Source organism: Haematobia irritans, chromosome 2, assembly GCF_050003625.1.
Source record: "Haematobia irritans isolate KBUSLIRL chromosome 2, ASM5000362v1, whole genome shotgun sequence".
Lineage (NCBI taxonomy): Eukaryota > Metazoa > Arthropoda > Insecta > Diptera > Muscidae > Haematobia > Haematobia irritans.
Window position 1 is genome coordinate 225180867 of NC_134398.1, and position 25065 is coordinate 225205931.

A 25065-nucleotide genomic window follows, 5' to 3' on the forward strand; every position below is an offset into this window, starting at 1 on the left:
TTTTACTCGACCACAATGATTCTTTTACAACTATCTTAAAATGCACTTTTTCTGATTGTTTGGAGGGTTCCTTATTGGCGTCGTTCTAAATTGATTATAAAGGCACCTAATAATTGCACTCATTCGAAACATTTTTGTAGTAACTTGGCGTGGTACAACTTCTCAATAGTGACGGCGCTTTTCCGACGAGTTTTTGATGTCGTATATGATTGTTTTCGACGTAGTGGGGATTCTCAAAAGAGTCCCCAAATTCAAAAAATGTTGGCAGGGATATAGCTTTCGCCCGATTTACACTCATATGACCACAGAGGCCAATTTTTAACTCCGATTTAGTTGAAATTTTCCACAGGGAGTACAATTATCATTGTAGCTATGCGTGCCAAATTTGGGTGAAATCGGTTCAGATTTGGATATATCTCCCATATATAGCTTTCGCCCGATTTACACTCATATGACCACAGAGGCCAATTTTTTGCTCCGATTTAGTTGAAATTTTGCACAGGGAGTAGAATTAGCATTGTAGCTATGCGTACCAAATTTGGTTGAATGCGGTTCAGATTTAGATATAGCTCCCATATATATATTTTTCTGAATTCGACAAAAATGGTCAAAATACCAACATTTTCCTTGTAAAATCGCCACTGCTTAGTCGAAAAGTTGTAAAAATGACTCTAATTTTCCTAAACTTCTAATACATATATCTCGAGCGATAAATCATAAATATACTTTTGCGAAGTTTCCTTAAAATTGCTTCAGATTTAAATGTTTCCCATATTTTTTTACTAACATTGTGTTCCGCCCTTGTGCATTAGCCGACTTAAATTTTGATTCTAAAGATTTTGTAGAAGTTTATCAAATTCTTCCAAATCGAGTGATATTTAAATGTATGTATTTGGGACAAACCTTTATATATAGCACCCAACACATTTGACGGATGTGATATGGTATCGAAAATTTAGATCTACAAAGTGGTGCAGGGTATAATATAGTCGGCACCGCCCGACTTTAGACTTTCCTTACTTGTTATATTTTGACAATTTTTGACTTTCCAAATGGAATAAAGTGATAGTTTTTTCAAATATTTTTCCAGACACGCTACCTCCATTGGGAATAAAAGCACTGCCTGATAGACGCTACAACATGTAACTTGCAACTTGTAACTCAACATCAATCTTTTATTAATGCATAAAATATGTTAAATGTGATGTGAAAGTCGTATAAATGTTATATTTATGAGAATTTATAAATGTTTAATAAAATTAATAAACATCTAAACAATCGTGTTTTACTCGACCACAATGATTCTTTTACAACTATCTTAAAATGCACTTTGTCTGATTGTTTGAAGGGGCTCTTATTGGCGTCCTTCTAAATATATCCAGAAGGGCACCTAATAATTGCACTCATGCGATACTTTTTTGTAGTACCTTGGCGTGGTACAACTTCGCAATAGTGACGGCGCTTTTCCGAGGAGTTTTGAATATCGTATACGACTGTTTTCGACGTAATGGGGATTCTCAGAAGCGCCCCCAAATTCAAAAAATATTGGCAGGGATATAAAAACTTCATAACCAAGGGCCCGGAGAGGTGCTGGCTTCGCTTTAGCCCACTTTGAACGCTGTCCAAAGGAGAAAGGCATGCCATTTATGCCCCTTGGGCTCGCATTAGCCCAATTTGGACACTGTCCTTAGATGAAAATCACTAACCCCGGCAGAAGACCCTCCACCTGTCCACTTTGGGCTAAAACTTTAGATTCTGTCTATAGGAAAAATTCCCAATCTCCGGCCGAAGTCCGACCGCCTATACGCCAATTTTCGATATCTCAAAACTACGTTCTTCCGATAAAATTTTTACTTAATATTTTCTTTTTAAATTGTACTATCTTTGCTAAAAATTTCATTTATTTCATGATAAATTGCAAGGCATATTAATTAAAGGTAAAGTCACGATCAAACGTGTGTACACCCCATGATATATAGAAAGTCAAACTGAAATGACAGGTCACTTAGTGTGTAAATATAACCATAGCGATAGGCGGTAGGCGAACACTTATTTTCGTGTATTTCTTATGGGAAGCCCAAAATCCGCGACGGAATACCGTGACGGCTAGCGGCGGGTCGCTAAATTAAAACTTATTCTAACTCCTTGGCGAAAACTGGTATAGTGTTGCCATCGCTTATCAATTTTTTTAACTCACCACTAGGAATTGTTGTTGCCTGGACACGCGTAGATTATTTTTTCTTGAAATAACTCAACAAATAACAAGCCATTGTATGTTTTTATTCAACTTCATTGTTTAATATTGTCAAAGCATGCTGTATTGACAACAAAAACGCTAGGAAACGTGAAAAAGGGAATTATTCGCCGTCAAGCTTATTGTATTTGCCGTTGCGACAAAAATGTTTCGCCTACCGCCTATCGCTATGGTTATATTTACACACTTAAGTTGACATTTTGTGTATGTGTAGTGTTGTTGTATTGTTGTTGTAAATTTAGATAATTATATTTAACAGTTTTTCAAGAAAGCTCTTTTATTTTTCTCCACAGTCTATAACACGTAGGCGAAAAGTTTAATAAAACTAAGCCCATACAAACAACACAATGTAAATAAAAGCAATATTTATGTACACAAAGAATGTAAACAAACCTACTAAACGTAAACAAAGACTTTGACAAGATGAATGTCGATATTAGTCAGCTGATTGCATAACTTTACCTTTAATTAATATGCCTTGGATAAATTGCTGCTAGAATTAACAAAAATGAAGGAAAATACAGATTTTCAGTGGTCGATATCTCGAAATCTAGACTTTTCCGAAAATTTTTTTATTTAACAGTTTCTCTTTAAAATGCTTTCTTCTACCCACCAATTTTTTTAATAATAATTCAATAAATTCTACGAAATCGCTAGAAATTTTGTATTTTTTTGGTTGAATAATATGAGAAATTGTTGCTTTTCTCAACAACTTCTTAACTTGAATATTACTCTACTCCATTGAAAAAAGTTTGAAAATTTGTTGAGTTTTTGCATTTTTCAAACGTTTGTATTTATTGGGTTGGGAACATTTAAAGGACTTTGCACTTTAACGGTCAGTATGCACTTTTCTTTTAAAATATATGGCAATACTGGCAGCCATACATTCAAACAGCTGTTGTGCATTCTTGTCAACTGAGCACAATAACAACACAACGAAGCGGGTTTAAAAGTGTATTGATCTTATCAGGGAGAAGATAAAATTTGGAAACAATTTTCTGTCAAGTTACAACACAAAAAATAAACATCCACCATCTCGACACGGAAAATGGGTAATCAACAAACTAAAAAGGGAAAATCAACCGACCTTTTTACGGGCGAGGAATTAAAAATCCTGGAAACATCTTTTCGTGTAGCCTCTGGCAGTAGTGGACATTCCGATAAAATCACAGAGAACAAATTGGTGGTAAGTTAACTGATCTGAAGAGCTATTGTTTACATGTAGAAACGTAATTTGATCCATTGGGGAATGGTTGAAAACTTTAATGCAAGGTCATCAATTCCATTTTAGCGGTAAACAAAAATTTGATTTTGTATATAGTGTGTGTCATGAGACTCCATCATAGTTGTATATTTTTTTCATATTGGATTTCGGAGGGCCAATGATTGATGTGACGGTTTGGTATGTTTCTATGTGTGTGCACCTACATATATGGCATGGTCAATAAAAAAAAGAACAGGCTACTGATATCTACTATATACTACTGTCTGTTCATGTTGTGGTCATTGGTCGTTTGTTGTGCCTTCATTTGTAATAAAAAAAAACAAAAACTTATTATACCCTGTACCACAGTAGTGGTGAAGGGTATAAATATCTATTAGTTTTTTACTTTAATGTGGCTTCAATGTAATTTACCTAATCAGCCATTTGGGTTTTATATTTTCAAAATATGATCAAATTGTTCTGCAAATTTTCCCATTTATGCATAATAAATTTTTCCGCAACCACGGAACATAAACTAGCTTGCTACAGTTAGTTAATTAAACATTTATTGAAAAAATTAACAGGTTTTGTTTGGCTGCATTCACTCAAAAAAAGAAAAAAAAACAGATGCATGTGTGCATTAGAAAATACACAGACTGAAAGGTGTTCGCGTAAGTTTATTAAAGTGTACATAGTTTGTTTCTGTGATGACCATATTTTTAGTTATTTTTTCATCTATTTGTGTATTCAAAAGCTGTAGTCCAAAACGTTACAGGTCACTTACACAGCTTGTTTAAATGTGGTACACTAACATCTAAATTGCATTTAATGCAGCTTGATATGGTTTATTAACATTATTTAAAGAGTTGATTTACAAACTAATTAGATCTATTCGTATTGCAATGAAAATGCTTTCTTTCTGTGGATATTAAAGTTGATTAATACTGAAAAAAAAAAATGAATGAAAAGTATAATGAAACATTTCGCGATTTCCAAAACGTGATAGACGAAAAGCTTTGGATTACGAAAGCCTTGAACATCTCGCTAAGTTTTAGGCTTTCGTATCCTAATAGTGAACAACCAAGGTCTTCAAACACGTCATTGAATTTAATTTCTAATATGTTCAACTCACTCTTTTTGAAATTTTCAGGAATCTTGGTCATCAGTGATTGATAAAAATTTGGCACAATTTACCGCTAATTATCTATTTACACAAAGCCCACCAACAACACCGCAGAAAACACATTCACCCCATAATATACAGCATGTTGGTACAATAGCATTTAGAAAATATGCTGAGCCATACTACATTGTGGAAAGAGGAACATTGGATGAACAAATCAATTTTATACACATATCTTTGGGTGGTAAGAGCACCGATGATGTTGATTTGAAACAATTGGAGATGGTAGGTTTCACCATTGAAGATGTAAAGAAAAATATTTGAGATTGAACTCTTTTTGGTTTGCAGTACATAACATCTATCCTACTTAGCTATTTGCATATTTTGAAATCACAAAACTCATCGGCTTTTGAATCATGGCATAAATTTGGCTATCATTGCAATGATCGTTCGGCTCAATGTTTTGCCAAAGGTTTAATACGATCGCTGTGCAAAGATTCATCCGAAGCAACAGCATCAATGCATGAAATGGAAAAATGGATACAAATAAATCCTACATTTTTAATTATATGGCGAAGTGTATTTTCATTCCTCTATGGTTACAATGGTCATGGAAAGATAAGTAAATTGGGTAATCCAACCAAAAGTCAAATATTACCAATACAAGAAGGTAAAGGTTTACATATGCTATTAAAATACTTTTGAAAGGAAAAAAAAAATCCCACTTATATATTTACCTTAGGTTTACCTTCTGGAACCAATTATTCACCAATTTTGGATATACCTCATGTAATATTTGTGAATAGTAATATGCCTATAGCATTACAAAATAAATGGCGTTTTTTGTTTTCTTCGAAAATTATGGGTGAGAGTTTCTCTACTATGTTGGGGAAAATATTAAAGAGAGGACCCACACTTTTGGTTATCGAAGATGAGGATCATTACATCTTTGCTGGTTATGCACCCCATTCATGGGCTTTGGGTCCAAACTTTATAGGTATGTGTCTTTTATTGTATTTTGTATTTTTCTATGCAATTTTTTATATTTTTTTCCAGGCGATGACACTTCTATGCTTTTCACATTAAGTCCAGCTATGCGTTGTTTTAATACTACTGGTTATAATGATCATTATCAATATTTGAATTTAGGCCAACAGACTATGCCTAATGGTTTGGTAAGTTTTCCTATTTTATAAAAAAATGTGAAATTTGTCAGTGCTAGTAAAATCTGCTAGAACAGCAACAAGTATGCTTTACTGCCTGTTCATGAAACCCAAAATCGGCCTCAAACGAATCGTTGGTCTAGAATGAAACTACAATAACTTTAGATATATTTGCTATAAAAACTCAAATTTTGCCACGAACTCATTCAATATGATTTACAATCGAATACCGATTCCACAGACTATACTTCTCGAGATATCAACGAGTGATTTTTGACGTTTGGTTCGTTGTTCACCGTTTGCTGAAAAAGCAAACTTTTCTTTTATTTTTTCAATTCCCCCAAAACAAATTTTATTTTTTTGTGGAAACCAATAACACAACAAAATAAAAAAAATCCAAACAAAAAAATCACTTATTCCAGCCAAAAGTACTCGATGAGGGGAAAAAATTCTAGAAACAGCTCTCAAAAAACGGGCATATTTTCACACTAGAACTGCATCTACGTTACTTATTTAGGACTCTCTTTGTATACCAAGAACCTCGATTACCGCTTTTACTATCAAATAAAATATTAAACAGAAGAATATTCTGGGCAAAAGACATAAATGACATGGGAACAAATTTTAATATCGAGTGGACAACAAATAGTCTGGAGAGAAAATGAAAAGAAGTTGCTACAAGCGCTAAGATTAAAGAACATAAATGGGTACGTGTTAAGAAAAACAGAACACCGGAAGAATATATAGACGTTTGGACGCATCGCAGGGAACAAATTATTTGAGAATAACAAATACAGTCGGGGATATACGATTAATAATGCAAATCAGAACCAACAATTTTAAATGCCAACAAGCCATTATTATTGGCTCAGAAATGTGTTCGCTGTGCAACACATATGAGAAAGAAAATGTTTAGCACTTTATATCACAGTAAAAAATATCACCAAAATATTTCCAATTAAAAAGTTAATTGAAGTTGAAAATTTTTTCAATTAATAAATTAATTGATACAATTAACTTTTTAATCATGATAGAAGGTTAGGTTAGGTTAGGTTAAAGTGGCAGCCCGATTAAATTTCAGGCTCACTTAGACTATTCAGTCCATTGTGATACCACATTTAACTAAAAGTACCTATTACATATGGGCACTTCTAGTCTTAACCACTGAACCTTCTCTATTATTTACTTTTGTGGAACCAACCAGATTGCTCCAAAACATTAACAAACTGCTTAAATCATGATAGAAACATTAAGTTAATTAAGTCAATGATTGAAAATTTTAAAATTTTTAATTAAAAAATTAATTGATACAATTAAATTTTTAATCAAATTCGGAAGACTAATTCAGTTTAAAAAAGTGGTAATTTTTTTTTAATTAATTAAAAATGTATTTCAAACAGTCATTTGTTAATCCAAATAAAAACTCCGAGCCAATTCAGGAAGTAATTAAGAATAGTTACCTTTTTAATCAATAAATTAATTGAGTTTTGCAATCAACATCAATTAAATTTTTAATTGAATCAATTAAAAAAAAAAAATAATTGCAATTTGCTGAAAAAAAAATCAATTAATATTTTAATCAAGAATTTTTCCTATGCCCAATTAAAAATATGATTGATACTATCATTTTCGTGATTGAAGTCATTTCAATTAAAAAATTAATTGGATCAATTAATTTGGTGATTGAATCAGAAAAAAAAAATTTTTGTGTGTAGGCAGATGTCCAATTTTGAAGGAAATAAGAAAGACCTAATTTCTGGAGTTTGCTAGATTGGTTGCCGTTCTTTTTTTATGAGCCTTTATAGAGCCACCTTTTATTGCGAGAGACACTTTTCGTGCCCTTTTTTGAGATTCTCAACGGTAACGCTGATCTCAGGGGCATATAGTAAGACAGCGGACACTTCCGCCTCTACATGCGGTTAAACCAAAAATAGGGAATTTATATCATATAGATAAAACTTACAACACCCTGACAGTATTGAGCTGTAGGATCAGATGCAAAAAGTCAACATTTGGAAAAATTGACTAGCAGATTTTGCAGACTTACAAATGTAATTTTTTTGTAGTATTTGTTGTAACCATCTTCTATTTGCATACGGGCCTGGTTATTTTCACAATAAATGTAAAATAAAAATAAAATAAATAAACGTTGATTATCCACCATAAAAAACCGATTAATTTGGAAGTATCGAGTTGAATTCTGAATCATTGATTGATAGGTTAGGTTAGGTGGCAGCCCGATGTATCAGGCTCACTTAGACTATACAGTCCATTGTGATACCACTTATCACTGAGTGCACTGAGTGCCCGATTCCATGTTAAGCTCAATGACAAGGGACCTCCTTTTTATAGCCGAGTCCGAACGGCGTTCCACATTGCAGTGAAACCACTTAGAGAAGCTTTGAAACCCTCAGAAATGTCACCAGCATTACTGAGGTGGGATAATCCACCGCTGAAAAACTTTTTTGTGTGCGGTCGAAGCAGGAATCGAACCCACGACCTTGTGTATGCAAGGCGGACATGCTAACCATTGCACCACGGTGGCTCCCTATGATTGATTGATAGTTTCGCTGGAAGCTCAGGATTCACGATAAGGAATGTGAAAATTCCGAAATGATCTCCCATCTCAATCAATTTGACAAATGCAATTTTTTTCTTACTTTTGTAGTTTAATTAACATATATGTTTCAGCTGAAATTAAACAGCAATAAGTGGTGTAATAGAATTTTGATTTTGGGATAACATAAAAAATCGAAAAAGTAAACGTCGACTATTTGTACACACAAAAATTTTTTTTTTCTGATTCAATCACGAAATTCATTGATCCAATTAATTTTTGATTGAAATGTCTTCAATCACAGAAATGATAGTATCAATTAAAAATTTAATTGAAGGTCAATTAAAAAGTTATTGATCCAATTAAAAAATTAATTGATACTATTATTTTTGTGATTGATTTTTGTTTCAATTAAAAAATTTGTTGAATCAATTAAATTTTTAATTGAATATTTTTTAAAACTCAATTAAAATTTTAATTATAAAAATTTTCGTGAAATTTTTTTGTGTGTACACAGAAAAAAATTTCACGAAAAATTTTCCAATTAAAATTTTAATTGAGTTTTAAAAAATATACAATTAAAAATTTAATTGAATCAACAAATTTTTTAATTGAAACAAAAATCAATGACAAAAATTAATAGTATCAATTAATTTTTTAATTGGATCAATTAATTTTTTAATTGACCTTCAATTAATTTTTTAATTGATACTATCATTTCTGTAATTGAAGACATTTCAATTAAAAAATTAATTGGATCAATTAATTTCGTGATTGAATCAGAAAAATTTTTTTTTTGTGTGTAGCTTGAAGTTAATCAGACGGATCTAGGAAACATAAAACGTCGTTTTTGGTAAATTATTGGATTTTAGATGATTTTTTATTTTTCGTTTTTTTTTTTGTCGGAAGTAAATATCCAGGATATATATATATAAAAAAAATTATAAACCTTGAGTGTTTCATATTTTCCATATTTTTATTCTATATTTTTTGCAGGGTATGGGCGGTCAATTTGACTACTGGGGCCTTTGGCTAGATTGTGAATATGGCATTGGGCAAAGTTGTGAAAGTTGTACAACATTTAAGGACTACAATCAATTGAGCAAGCGTAAAGAATTTCGTATAAGAAATCTGGAAGTTTGGGGTATAGGAGATGAGCCCAAACAGAGCGAAGACAGTGACGAAGAAGGTGGAGAGGTGAGTTCTTTACAAAGAAAAAAAATCTCAAAGATGTTTCCATATGTTGTCTTATTTTTATTATAGGGTTCAAATAATAAACGTTCCATATTGGATAAAAATCTGGAAGATCGTGTTATGTTGGAATTATCTGGTCGTAATATGCATTCTGATGGGTTACGAGATCCCGATTTGGATCTTTAATAAGTGTATATACTGGTCAGAGATGTTAGTGTTTAACTTAACTAACATTAATTTGAGATTTATCATAGATTTCTATATCATGTCTCCCATCTGTCCACCAACGATTATTATCTAGGGACAATAACGTAATTGCGTAAGAGTGTCTTGTTTTAATTGCTTTTTTGTTTGTTTGTTTTCTTTTTCGCCTCGATAGATTCTATTGTAATCTTTAAAAGATTTTTTAGTATTAGCCTAATTCATTCCTTTGGAAAAATTAATATTACGACCGTTCCAAATAATGAACAACAAAATAAGATGTGTGACTAAAACGATATACTGAACTGATAATAGTGATGAAGATATGGTTCACACTTTAGTTTTATTGAAAACAATAAAATACGAATTTTCTTAAACTCTATAATCGGGTGGTTGTTTTCTCGTTCCATGGTGACTTTCTGCCAAGAAGCGTTCAAGTGTTGTTTATTGTACTCTAGATAGGCTTTCTAAATATCAAAACCATCGCCAGTAAATGTAACCTCTGAGTCATCTTGTGCGGGCTCATAGCTACTGGTGGGCTCCTCATATGATTGAGATTGCTGTTGTTGACTGCGTCCATATTCTGTTTTCTCCACACTTCTGCCAGTGGGACGTAGCTTTGGAGTTTGGAATGTTTGCTGCTGTTGATTGTTGTTTGAATTGAACTCATAAGTCATGGTATTCGATTCGGGACGGTTATAATTTGTCTTACGAAGCATTGCTTTAAAATTGAATGGTGCCTCATCGGGGTTCTGCAAGAATGTTATAACATGTAAGTATTATTGGAATCAATAAAAATATGGACCGTTTTTTGTCTATTTACCTCGTAATCCCTATTTCCCATCATATTTTGCAGCTCCTGTACGGGATTTTGTGTTGCAGGTGGATATGAATTTCGCACATTTTGATTTCTATTTTGTTGCGATTGATACATATTAGAGGGTGGCATAGGAGGAGGTGGTGGAGGGGCAGGATATCCTTTCAGACTGTTACGTCTTGATCCCCAACGATGAGGTTGTGAGTTATAATTTTGATTGTAGTTTTGGTTGTAATTTTGATTGTAGTTTTGATTATAATATGAATTGTAATTTTGATTATAGTTAGGATTGTAGTCATTCATGCGCATTTGCACTTGATTCCTGGAGAAGAAACAAATCATTGTTTTTAAAGCAAATTCAATTATAACCTCAATCTTACCTTCTCATCATTTGTGGATCACGATAAAAGTTTTGATTGTAAATCACATCACTTTCACCCATACGATCCCAATTGGTTTGACAGGCCTGTTCCTTTTTATAAGCATTATACGTTAACAATTGAGAAGTCATCGAAGGATTCCTTTGCAATGGACTATCCCATGCTTCTTCATCATACATATTTGTCATTATAGCAGAATGTGAAGGTGCCGTTTGTCTTGCTAATGAATTGGCCGGATCCACCATATATTGTGTATCATAAAATGGAATATGATCCAATCGTATAGGTATTTTGCGTACAGCTACCTGTAAAACCATGATCAATGTTAGGAATTCAGATTGAAGATTGCGTTTTGTACTTCACCTTCATAGGACCGAGTTGAGTTGAGTTTACTTCTTTGGTATTGATACGATCAAATGGTACAGCACGAGTGCATTTATTCATTCCAGCAACCATTCTCTGATTGTAAATATGAGCCTGTAAGAAAGCAAGGAGTTAATGTTAAAGCAAAAAAAGTTCTCAAAAATCATGCTTTCACTATCTTTTCATGGATATATGTTACGGTGGGTTCTGTGTACCGGATTAACCCGATGGACCCCATCCATTGGCCAGCGGCTGCCACATCAGTGTACGTGTTGTTTCGTCCGTCTTTTTGTGTTGGAGAAGGTGCATCCCGGGGAGCCTTCTCCGTTTGCTGTTGGTCCGAGCCGGGATAGAGGAGAACCCCGGACCATGGTATTGTTCAGTCTGCCGAAACCTGATCCACCACCGTTCGGTTTCGGTCAAGTGTAACCGGTGCTTGGAGTGGGTGCATTACCGGAACTGTTCCGGCTTAACATCGCTGCGGGAGTATAGTCACACTGACTACGTGGCAGGATGCTGTGCCAGCGATAGCAGCAGTGGGTCGTCTGACTATGCGACCCCCCCGACATCTCCCGTTCAACAATATTCTCCGCCGCAGCATCTTACACCCAATATTGTTGTTCCAGTTCCGGATAGTGCATCGTTTTTGCAATTTAATTGCAAAAACGTATCCAAAAAATGTATCCAAAACGTATCCAAAAAATGTATCCATCACAATGGCCTACGCCATTGTGATGGATACAATGTGCTTCGAAAGGATCGCACAAGAAGTGGAGATGGTGGTCTGGCTTTCATAATACACCATTCCGTGCAGTATAGACCTATCTCGCTTGTGCCAGACACTAGTGACCCGTATATGGAATGTATGGGGAAAGGTGTTTTTCATTATTCTTGTAGCTGTTCGACGTAGTCCAAGTTGTTAGTTGTCTATAACGAAGGTTAAGTTTCTGGCCATGTTGGATGGGTACCACAACCATTAGATCGAGGATGTTTAGGTTAGATATAGTGGCAGCCTGATATTTCTGGCTCACTTAGACTACTTAGTACATTGTGATACTACAGTGGTCAACTTCTCTCTTATCATTGAGTGCTGCCCTATGTTTAGCTCAATGGCAAGGGACCTCCTTTTTATAGCCGGGTCTTAGCGGCCTTTTACATTGCTGTGAAACCATTTAAAGAACGTTTAGAAATGTTACAAGCATTACTGAGAGCAGATAATCCACCGCTGAAAATCTTTCTGGTGTTCGGTCGAAGCTGGGATTGAACCCACGACCCTTTGTACACAAGACGGGCATGCTAACCATTGCATCATGGTGGCTGTACGAGGAAACACATATATTCCTTCATTGACACAAGTATACATAAAAAAGGTGCAATGCATGCAAAAGGACATGGGTTCGATCCTAGTTTCGATCGGGCACCAAAAACTATTTCAGTGGTTATTTATCACCCTTCAGTAATGCTGATGACATTTCTGAGTGTATTAATGTGTGGTTTCACTGCAGTGCAAAACACCTTTCAGACTCGACTGTCAAAAGGAGGTTCCTTGAATGTTATCATTGAATCATGATAAGATAGAAGTTTATCACTGTGGTATCATAATTGACTGTGCAGTACAAATGGGCCAGAAATAATGGGGTTGCCATTATACCCCACCTAATCTAACCTACATCACAAAGTGGAGACTAATGGCGGTACATGGTTATTAAACATCAGGATGAAAAAAGATTTCCAAGATATGGTCTAGATTGTAGTCAACTACTGCTACCGCTACAGCAGCAGAGAATGAAGCCGACCCATTTTTGTCGGCGGACGCTGGCACTAAATTGTTGACTCCGGCAGCGGCTTGACGGCTAAGCTGATATAAATTAGTCTATTCGGCGGCGGGCAATTATCCATTATAAAATAAATTTGAAGTTAAGCGAATGGCAATCAGATTAGATGTACAACCAATTTTACAATCATTTTTCCATTTCATTCACATTTTCTGAGCGAAATTTTTGCAAAATTATTAAAGCAACTCGATCCTGATTGATTGTGGGTGGAGGATTCAAAATTTTAGCCAAAAATACAACAGTTATTAATAAATTTTCCTGATTTAAATCAATATTTTTGATGAATTGGCGGCTAAATTTAAGTCGAGATGAGTCGACATGGTCGGCGGCGGCTAAAATCAGCGGCGCGACTCGGCGGCTTCATTCTCAGTTCTATCCTAAATAAGGGAGCCACCGTGGTGCAATAGTTAGCATGTCCGCCTTGCATACACAAGGTCGTGGGTTCGATTCCTGCTTCGACCGAACACCAAAAAGTTTTTCAACGGTGGATTATCCCACCTCAGTTATGCTGGTGACATTTCTGAGGGTTTCAAAAATTCTCTAAGTGGTTTCACTGCAATGTGGAACGCCGTTCGGACTCAGCTATAAAAAGGAGGTCCCTTGTCATTGAGCTTAACATGGAATCGGGCAGCACTCAGTGATAAGAGAGAAGTTCACCAATGTGGTATCACAATGGACTGAATAGTCTAAGTGAGCCTGATACATCGGGCTGCCATGTATCAGGCTCACTTACCTAACCTATCCTAAATAATGGAGTCGACACAATAATGTTCTCCTTGTCTAAGATCTCAAACCATCCATAGGAAGTTGGATGTTTATTTTCTGGAAAAATCGATATGGATAAAAGCAGTCTACTTTTCAATCAGTGGGTTTCGAGATTACCTAAAGCAACGGTAGATATTTATTCTTTATGTATACTATAGCAATTGGAAAACGGCGAGGGGACACTTAATGTTTTTCAGGTATCCCTTTTGATTGGTGCAAATCGATTTGGTTCTGTTTCTTCATATAGTTTATGGGCACTGGAGAATAAGGCTATGTCTATGGGTCCTTTGATTTCAAATAAACCTCGAATTGATCGATGGTAGTAGGAATTCCCTTAGCAAAAAACATATATACACAACCCCCTCTTATCCACATTTCTTGAAAATCCAAGGTATCTTTTTTATACTTACTTGTTGGCAAAGATTTACAAAATCTTGAAATCTGGCTGCACGATAGTGCAACAAAACTTGGAAGAGAGATTTTTGCCTCCATTTACGTACATAATGGCGAATAAATTCAGCAGTTTCTTGATTAACATATCCACTTTTATCAACCAGTGGAGCAAATCGTGACTTTCCTCCCCGATAGCCTCGGTAAGCTGCAAGAACAATGAAAACAGAAAGAAATGACAATAAGAAAATAATCACACATATGTCCCCCATGGGATTAGATCATAAGTTAATGTTATGCCATATCAGGTGAGGTTACTACAAACACAAGGCCATTGTATAACAGATAAGACCTTGATAAGAACAAAAGCTAGGAAGAAGGCCACAGTTAGATGCACGCTCGTCGGAAGATGGCTAGGGGTCAAGGTTTTTATGCGGTCGATTTATAAGGCGCTAATTTAATTAATTTTTCATTTATATCCAATGCATACATTCACACTCTTTTTATAGTTTAAACTATGCCGCCACCTTGTTCCAAATACAAGTGATGGGGTGTTTAGAATCAAATCTTTTGATGGTGGGTGGTGGCAGCAATGGTTCGTCCATTAAGAAGCTTTGCTGGTTGCTCTATAACAATGGAAGCCTGTAAAGTGAATTTGTAAAACCAAACCAAAGACCCACTAACCAAGTAACCCATCCCCTTCTTATTGCTTTGTTCTTGCTCGTCTTGAGTGAATGAAGAAACGATTAGGCTATGACAATTTCATCTATTATCGTATTTTATTTGGAACATATTTAGAGATATGATTATGGTTGGTTATATATTCGTATGTATGTTTAGTGTAAATAAGTATAGTTTTGTCGTTATGTATGGTATTTCCAAACATTTTTTGTAATATTCTTATTTGTTTTTTTTGTTTGTTTTTGGTTTCGTTGGACGTTGAAAATACGTCAAGTACAAGGATTTCAATTATCCCCTATGAATCATTATGGATTCTCTATCTATTCATCATCTTGATCGAAAATCATACTTTCACGTTGAGAGATACGAGCCGCAGCCAAGGCCTCTTCCTTACGTGTTTCTTCGAATAAATCTTCTGCTTCCGAGGGTGTTTCACTTATGTCTACATATTCAATCTCAACACCTAGGGTATTTTTACCTTTTTGTATTTTTGCCGCTGCAACATCATTTTTGGCTGGACCAGCTCCTAAGGAACAAAGCAAGTAATTAGTATTTTACATTACAATGATGATGGTTTTTTATTTACCTGCTGCTGGTTTGCCTCCAGTTTTAGCACGTTTTCGTGCCAAGAGAGCTCGAATCATGGATTGAACTTTAATGACCTTCTTTACTTGGTTCTCGTATAATCTGTAAGTATTATAATAGATTGGATTGTAATTCGAAAATTATTTTATTGTTTAGAATTTGGAAAAAAAAATCCCGTTTTCGGGAAGATCATATTTATGGAATTTTCAATTCATGTAGTTGTATTTTCTGGATAAGTTTAAATTAGTTTGAATTTGAAAATAGGTGTATAAAAGTCGATAATCGACATTTCGACTAATCGACTTTACAAAAATATCTACGTCGACTTTTTCTAATATTAAAATACTGCCAATAAACTTTAGATATTTTTGAAAATCGATTCAATTGGTCAAAATCGAATTTTAAAGAAAAATTAGAAAATTTGACATTGGATAAAAAGGGAAATAATATTTCAGTGGTAACACTGGGAGTATCTGTAGACGAATATAATTTATTTAAAAAGTTAAACATATGGACAGACATATGGTGAATGTGAATGTGTAAAATTGTCCAGTTCAAACAACAACTCTAACAAGTAAGGAAAGTCTAAAGTCGGGCGGGGCCGACTATATTATACCCTGCACCACTTTGTAAATCCACATTTTCGATACTGTATCAAATCCGTCAAATCCGTCAAATGTGTTGGGTGCTATATATAAAGGTTTTTGTCCCAAATGCATACATTTAAATCTGACTCCATCTGAACAAAATTTATAATCTATAGACTTAAAATTTAAGCCACTGTGGTATCACAATGGACTGAATAGTCTAAGTGAGCCTGATACATCGGGCTGCCTAACCTAACCTAAACAAGTAAGGAAAGTCTAAAGTCGGGCGGGGCCGACTATATTATACCCTGCACCACTTTGTAGATCTAAATTTTCGATACCATATCACATCCGTCAAATGTGTTGGGGGCTATATATAAAGGTTTGTCCCAAATACATACATTTAAATATCACTCGATTTGGACAGAATTTGATAGACTTCTACAAAATCTACAGACTCAAAATTTAAGTCGTCTAATGCACTAGGGTGGAACACAATGTTAGTAAAAAAATATGGGAAACATTTAAATCTGGAGCAATTTTAAGAAAACTTCGCAAAAGTTTATTTATGATTTATCGCTCGATATATATGCATTAGAAGTTTAGGAAAATTGGAGTCATTTTTACAACTTTTCGACTAAGCAGTGGCGATTTTACAAGGAAAATGTTGGTCGAAATCAGAAAAACATATAAATGGGAGCTAAATCTAAATCTGAACCGATGTCAACCAAATTTGGCACGCATAGCTACAATGCTAATTCTACTCCCTGTACAAAATTTCAACTAAATCGGAGCAAAAAATTGGCCTCTGTGGTCATTTGAGTGTAAATCGGGCGAAAGCTATATATGGGAGCTATATCTAAATCTGAACCGATTTCAACCAAATTTGACACGCATAGCTATAATGCTACTTCTACTCCCTGTGCAAAATTTCAACTAAATCGGAGCAAAAAATTGGCCTCTGTGGGCAAATGAGTGTAAATCGGGCGAAAGCTATATATGGGAGCTATATCTAAATCTGAACCGATTTGGCTGATATTTTGCAAGTTTTTCGAGACTCATAAAATATTCGGATGTACGGAATTTGAGGAAGATCGGTTGATATGCACGCCAATTATGACCCGATTGGTGAAAAATATATATGGCAGCTATATCTAAATTTGAACCGATTTTTTCCAAAATCAATAGGGATCGTCTTTGAGCCGAAACAGGTCCCTATACCAAATTTTAGGACAATCGGACTAAAACTGCGAGCTGTACTTTGCACACAAAAATACATCAACAGACAGACAGACAGACGGACAGACAGACAGACAGACAGACAGACAGACAGACGGACATCGCTAAATCGACTCAGAATTTAATTCTAAGACGATCGGTATACTAAACGATGGGTCTCAGACTTTTCCTTCTTGGCGTTACATACAAATGCACAAACTTATTATACCCTGTACCACAGTAGTGGTGAAGGGTATAAAAATATGGGAAACATTTTAATCTGTACCAATTTTGAGGCAACTTCGCAAAAGTGTATTTATGATTTATCGGTCGATAGATATGTATTAGAAATAAAGAAAATTCGAGTCACTTTTACAAGTTTTTGACTTAGCAGTGGCGATTTTATAAAGAAAATGTGGGTATTTTGGTAATTTTTGCCCAAATCGGAAAATCATATATATGGAAGCTATATAGAAATCTGAACCGATGTCAACCAAATTTGACATGCATACTTAGTATTCTAGTTCTACTCCCTGTGCAAAATTTCACGTAAATCGGACTACAACTTTGACCTCTGTGGTCATATGACGGGAAATCGGGCGAAAGATATATATGGGAGCTATATCTAAATCAGAACCGATTTCAATAAAATTTAGCACACATGACTATACTACTAATTATACTCCTAGTGCAAAATTTCAAGCAAATTAGGGTAAAACTCTGGCTTCTGGGACCATATAAGTCCATATCGGGCGAAAGATATATATGGGAGCTATATCTAAATCTGAATCGATTTCAATCAAATTTTGCAGACTTGACTATACGACCAAGTGTTATCTTTTGCAAAATTGCAAGCAAATCAGGGTAAAACTCTGGCTTCTGGGTCCATATTAGTGCATATCGGGCGAAAGATATATATGGGAGCTATATCTAAATTTGAACCGATTTCTTCCAAAATCAAAAGGGTTCTATTCTGACCCAAAACAGGAAGTTCTGCTAAATTTGAAGGCGATTGGACTTAAACTGCGACCTAGACTTTGATCACAAAAATGTGTTCACAGACAGACGGACATGGCTACATCGACTCAGGAGCCCACCCTGAGCATTTTTGCCAAAGACACCCTATGTCTATCTCGTATCCTTCTGGGTGTTGCAAACATATGCACTAACTTATAAAACCCTGTTCCACAGTGTGGAGCAGGGTATAAAAAGTAGAAAAGTCAATTTTCCAAACTTTGGAAAAGTCGATGAGGCATACACTAACTTTGTCCTTCCGTTTGTAACATATCGAAGTATTTATTTCAGACTCATAAAGTCTGAGATAAATTCTGAGTCGTTCTAGCGATGTCATTCCCTCCGTCTGTTGAAATAACGCTAACTTCCGAACGAAACAAGCTAACGGCTTGAAATTTGACACAAGTAGTTTTTATTGATGTAGGTCGAATGGAATTGATAATGGGCCATACGGGATTAGGTGTAGCCCCTATATAAACCGATCTCCAGGTTTGATTTCCGCGATTTCCTCTAGGTCCTGATCAAAAGAAGTTTATCTCCATAATTACCGTGTATAAATTGGTTCATAACTATTTATAGATTCCTCTATATAAACCGATCAAAAACGGAATTGCACAGAAAACAATTTTACCAAAATAAATTACTAATTAAAAATTTGATTGAAGTTGAAAAAAATTGTTACAATTAACTTTTTAATCAAGATAGAAACATTGTTACTTAAATCAATGATTGCAAATTTTAAAGTTTTTACTATAATAATTGATACACTTGACTTTTTAATCAAACTTTTTAATAAAAAATTATTTCAAACAATCAATTTTAATCAAACTAAAAACAATAAGTCAATTTAGGAAGTAATTGCAAATACACAGAAAAAAATCATGAACATTTTTTCAATTAAAATTTTAATTTAGTTAAAAAAAAATATTGAATTAAAAATTTAATTGATTCAACAAATTTTTTAATTGAAACAAAAATCAATCACAAAAAATAATAGTATCAATTAAGTTTTTAATTGGATCAATTAAATAATTTTATTGATCTTCAATTAATTTGTTAATTGATCCTATTATTTCTGTGATTGAAGACATTTCAATTAAAAAATTAATTGGATCAATTAATTTCGTGATTGAACCAGAAAAAACATTTTTGTATGTAGGCAACTTTTTTAATTAAAAAATTAATTGAGTTTTGCAATCAACATCAATTAATTTTTTAATTAAATCAATTAAAAAATTAATTGAATTTTGCTACTGAAATCAATACACATTTTAATCAAGTATTTTTTTATACCCACTTAAAACTGTGATTGATGCAATCATTTTCGTGATTGAAGACATTTCAATTAAAAAATTAATTGGACCAATTAATTTCGTGATTGAAACATAAAAAAATTTATGTGTGCTTATAGGGATTTAATATGTCTTTTTTTTTGTCTAACCTAGACTCCATATGGACTAAGTTAGAATTTGGAAGACAATGTAAAAAAGTAATTCGGTTGGACTGGATGATAGTCTTCAGTAGAACCATGGTAGAGAGTATACAAAATTCTGCCTGCACGAAATTACGGCCGTTTATTTTTGTTCTAAATTAAGAAACATCGAAAACTGGAAATGCCGATTTTTTAAATTTTTTGCGACTTTTTGTTAGGTTAGGTATAGTGGCAGCCCGATACCACAGTGGTTTTCTCTTATCACTGAGTCCTGCCCGATTCTACATTTAGCTCAATGACAAGGGACCTCTTTTCTTATAGCCGACGGCGAAAGGTGTTCCATTTTGCGGTGAGAGCACTTAGAGAAGCTTTGAAACATTCAGAAATGTCACCAGCATTACTGGAAGGGGATAATCGACCGCACCACCGTGACTCCCTCCCTTACTTATGTACCCTGCTTCAAAAGGAGGTTTTGTGTAGATTGTCATATCAATATTTTTATTCGTTCTAAACTTTGCGTAATTTCCGCCAAAGTCCTAACGAAGTGGCATGGACAGATGGACCGTGAAATTCACGGCGATTAAAATCCTAGATGTGTTACATGACAATCGCCAATCAATGGCAATTTATGCTATTGATCTAGGGTTAAACTGAATAGTCGAAATCAGTAAAGAGATAGATTTTAAAACCTTAATTTAATAAGAGTCAGGAATGGACTACTAAGACTAAACCCTACACAAAATTGTTCATGTGAGAAAGACTTCCATTAGGTCAAGTGCAAAATTTGATTTAATTTTAGGATATTTGAAATACTTTTTGTCCTCATATGTTTGTTTAAATTAAAATTTGTATTCTCTTACCTTGCCAAGAACTCATCATTGTAGTAACGTAGGAAAACTTTTGATTTTCCAATATCCCATCCTTCCATTTTCAGACGAATCAAGAGTAGACGGCAATTCTCACGAGTTATATCCACAGTTTCATCAAAATCGAAAGCCAAAAATTTATAACTGTAAGAAGTCACATTACAATAAGACTAAAGTCATTCTCTAATTTGTGTTATAATTCAATTGATTACCGTTTCAAAAACTCCTCATATGTTAAACGGCATGAGTAACCCTGTTGTCGACATATTATTGTGTCAAGAACACCCAAAGCTTTCATTTGTTGCTGTATGAGATCACTATGGAATGCTCTTGGTTTATATTCCAAATCTGCGCGAATGCATCGGACAAAATGTACACCAATATTGGTGTTTTGGCTAAGTATTTTGAGCATGGTCAAACAGGTATAACGGAAATTGGCAGCCAGTGTACGAAGATTATTGACTTGGGATATAACGCCCATGGATAGAGTGTTGAGAGTCTGAAAGTGAAAATGGAGTGGTTTAAGATTAGTATCTGCCGATTTTCGAATAAATTTCCGTGTTGTTAGAAAAACCAATCATTTCGTTAAAAGAATGTAGAAAAGTTTGCAAAAAAGCCAACATTCGACATTTCAAAATTTTCAGGAAGTTGACTTGTATGGGAAACGTCATTATCGACGGCTTTTAAACCATATATCCACCCCAAGTGCACTTCAAGCGGAATATATGCTATCCATAAGATAGGGAGTTTTTTGCCAAAAATTTATTTAGGACGATGTTATAATCTGCAGTTTTCCGTCTTTTTCGAAATGCCAAGCTTTTTAAATGCCTATATGAGAATGCCGACATTTAAAAATTTGTTTACTTATGCCCATATTCATAATAATTTACTGACAGGTTATCGAACTAATTTGTATGGTAATAGTAGGTTTAAAGTTTACGTTAACTTTTATGAATATGGGGGTTAATCTGCAAATCCAACTTTCGGCGTTTCAAATATTGGATAATTCTACTTTTTAACTTAAGATTTTGAACCGTTTTATTGACTGTTTCATTTTTAACCATACGCATAAGAAATATATAGGTTAGGTTAGGTTAGGTGGCAGCCCGATGTATCAGGCTTACTTAGACTATTCAGTCCATTGTGATACCACATTGGTGAACTTCTCTCTTATCACTGAGTGCTGCCCGATTCCATGTTAAGCTCAATGACAAGGGACCTCCTTTTTATAGCCAAGTCCGAACGGCGTTCCACATTGCAGTGAAACCATTTAGATAAGCTTTGAAACACTTAGAAATGTCACCAGCATTACTGAGGTGGGATAATCCACCGCTGAAAAACTTTTTGGTGTTCGGTCGAAGCAGGAATCGAACCCACGACCTTGTGTATGCAAGGCGGGCATGCTAACCATTGCACCACCGTGGCTCCCAATATATAGGTATTTTTGCTACTAAAATGTTGGCCGATGTTATCGCTTTTTTACATATGCTACCATGTGAAACTGCCTTATCGATATGCAACAGAAATTTTGGCCAGAGCGGCAAACCGGTCTTATGCGCCTTGCAGACTATAAGTTTATCCGGACGACAGTGGTCGTGTCGAACATATCCCATATATTGGCCACATTATAAGTTAAGTCTGAAGGCGTAATCGATACTGCTGCATGTTTATGGGATCGATAACACATTTACCGATTATTTAGTCATCAACGAATTGTCGTATCGATTGGACACACTTTATACCTTACAAACACAGACATTCCGTCCGGAATAACTTATAGTTAACAGGTTGGCTGATAAGTCCCCGGTCTGACACACAGATGGCGTCGCTAGTATTAAATACATATTATTTTTATATAGTACCAACCTTCAAATGATTCGTGTCAAAATTTGACGTCTGTAAGTCAATTAGTTTGTGAGATAGAGCGTCTTTTGTGAAGCAACTTTTGTTATTGTGAAAAAATGGAAAAAAGGAATTTCGTGTTTTGATAAAATACTGTTTTCTGATGTGAAAAAATACGGTGGAAGCAAAAACTTGGCTTGATAATGAGTTTCCGGACTCTGTCTCAGGGAAATCAACAACAACTGATTGGTATACAAAATTCAAGCGTGGTGAAATGAGCACGGAGGACGGTGAACGCAGCGGACGCCCGAAAGAGGTGGTTACCGACGAAAACATCAAACAAATCCACATAATGATTTTGAATGACCGTAAAATGAAGTTGATCGAGATAGCAGAGGCCTCAAAGATATCAAAGGAACGTGTTGGTCATATCATTCATCAATATTTGGATATGCGGAAGCTCTGTGCAAAATGGGTGCCGCGAAAGCTCACATTTGACCAAAAACAACAACGTGTTGATGATTCTGAACGGTGTTTGCAGCTGTTAACTCGTAATACACCCGAGTTTTTCCGTCGATAAGTGACAATGGATGAAACATGGCTCCATCACTACACTCCTGAGTCCAATCGACAGTCGGCTGAGTGGACAGCGACCGGTGAACCGTCTCCGAAGCGTGGAAAGACTCAAAAGCCCGCTGGCAAAGCAATGGCCTCTGTGGGATGCGCATGGAATAATTTTTATCGATTATCTTGAGAAGGGAAAAACCATCAACAGTGACTATTATATGGCGTTATTGGAGCGTTTGAAGGTCGAAATCGCGGCAAAACGGCCCAATGTGAAGAAGAAAAAAGTGTTGTTCCACCAAGACAACGCACCGTGCCACATGTCATTGAGAACGATGGCAAAAATTCATGAATTGGGCTTCGAATTGCTTCCCCACCCACCGTATTCTCCAGATCTGGCCCCAGCGACTTTTTCTTGTTCTCAGACCTCAAAAGGATGCTCGCAGGGAAAAAATTTGGCTGCAATGAAGAGGTGATCGCCGAAACTGAGGCCTATTTTGAGGCAAAACCGAAGGAGTACCAAAATGGTATCAAAAAATTGAAAGGTCGTTATAATAGTTGTATCGCTCTTGGAGGGAACTATGTTGAAGAATAAAAACGAATTTTGACAAAAAAATGTGTTTTTCTTTGTCTACTTTTTAACTTAGGATTTTGAATACTTAATTGAACCGTTTTATCGATTGTTTCATTTTTAACCATACGCATAAGAAATATATAGGTACTTTTGCTACTAAAATTTTGGCCGATGTTATCGCTTTTTTACATAACATATACTACCATATGAAACTGCCTTATCGACATGCAACATAAATTTTACCAGAGCTGCATACCGGTTTTATGCGCTTTACAGACTATCAGTTATTCCGGACGACAGTGCTTGTGTCGAACATATCCCATATATTGTGCACATTATAAGTCCGATGGCATAATCGATACTGCTGCATGTTTATGGGATCGATAACACATTTACCGATTATTTAGTCATCGCCGACAAGTCGTATCGATCCGACACACTGTAAGATTCTTTACAAACACCGACATTCCGTCCGGAGTAACTGATAGTTAACAGCAGTCAAATATTCGTCGTTGGTAAAATTTGTAAGATATCCAAACTAATTCGAACTTACATAGAATAAATGTCAGTGTTTTTCGAAATGACAATATTTAAAAGACTCATGTGAGGAAAATTCAGACATTTTTCACTTATTGCAAAAATCAAATTTTGGATTTTAGCTTGTTGACATTTTTAGTTACAACATAAGAAATGCATTGCCATTTTGCCATCGTATATTTAATGATGTCGGCATTATCGACTCTGTACTTTTTAGCATAATACACCAAGTGTGCACTTGTAGCGAAATATCTCCTACGCATAAGAAATGCATATACATTTTTGCTAGCAAAATTTGTTAAGACCGATGCTATCGATTTTTTTTACATATGCTCCCATAGAAAATTTTGATATCGACATTATTGTACAGATATTCTTCTAATATGATCAGCTGTCAAACATTCGTCGGTGGTAAAGTTTGTAATATATCCAAACGAATTCTAATGAATAAATATTAGTGTTTTTCGAAAATAATAATATAAATAAAAAATAATATTTTCTTTAAGACACATAGGAGGATAATGCAGAAATTTGGCAATTTTTTCACTTCACAATAAGAATCAAATTTTGGAGAAGTCGACTTTAACATTCGGATTTTAGCTTGTCGACATTTTCAATTACACCATAAGTAATCATATTTTTTAACATATATACAACAAGTGTGCACTTCTAGGGAAATAACTGCTACCCATAAGAAATTCATCGGAATTTTTGCTAGCATAAACGTCTTTAGGTCGATATTATCTATTGTTTACATTTGCATCCATAAGATACTGCCTTATTGGTATGCAACAGAAATTTTTCAATAGTATGTAGCTCTTATGCGTCGTTCAGATTATATGTTTTTCCGGACGATAATGCCCGTATCCAACATTTTGAGATATATCCGAGATATATATGTTCGAATATATAATCGATA

At 34.9% G+C, this 25065-nt stretch overlaps 2 protein-coding genes across 2 annotated transcripts in view; one reads left to right on the forward strand and one right to left on the reverse strand.

Moving 5' to 3' along the window:
* Positions 1-3168: 3168 nt before the first annotated feature.
* LOC142227228 (MTOR-associated protein MEAK7) lies at positions 3169-10081 on the forward strand. The gene is made up of 7 exons (XM_075297651.1): positions 3169-3440; positions 4609-4866; positions 4930-5251; positions 5324-5578; positions 5638-5756; positions 9298-9498; positions 9565-10081. The coding sequence occupies exons 1-7, from the start codon at positions 3303-3305 to the stop codon at positions 9679-9681; spliced, it is 1410 nt and encodes a 469-aa protein (XP_075153766.1). The 5' UTR covers positions 3169-3302; the 3' UTR covers positions 9682-10081.
* ninaC (STKc_myosinIII_N_like and MYSc_Myo21 domain-containing protein ninaC) overlaps positions 9995-25065 on the reverse strand; it is a 40203-nt gene continuing 25132 nt past the window's right edge. The window contains exons 10-18 of the mRNA XM_075297650.1: positions 20842-21128; positions 20624-20773; positions 15514-15614; positions 15406-15453; positions 14267-14454; positions 11257-11370; positions 10894-11198; positions 10520-10835; positions 9995-10448 (exon numbers count right to left, since the gene is read on the reverse strand). Of these exons, the coding sequence (XP_075153765.1) occupies positions 10164-10448; positions 10520-10835; positions 10894-11198; positions 11257-11370; positions 14267-14454; positions 15406-15453; positions 15514-15614; positions 20624-20773; positions 20842-21128 (1794 nt within the window). The 3' untranslated portion in view covers positions 9995-10163. The remainder of the gene's footprint in view (positions 10449-10519; positions 10836-10893; positions 11199-11256; positions 11371-14266; positions 14455-15405; positions 15454-15513; positions 15615-20623; positions 20774-20841; positions 21129-25065) is intronic.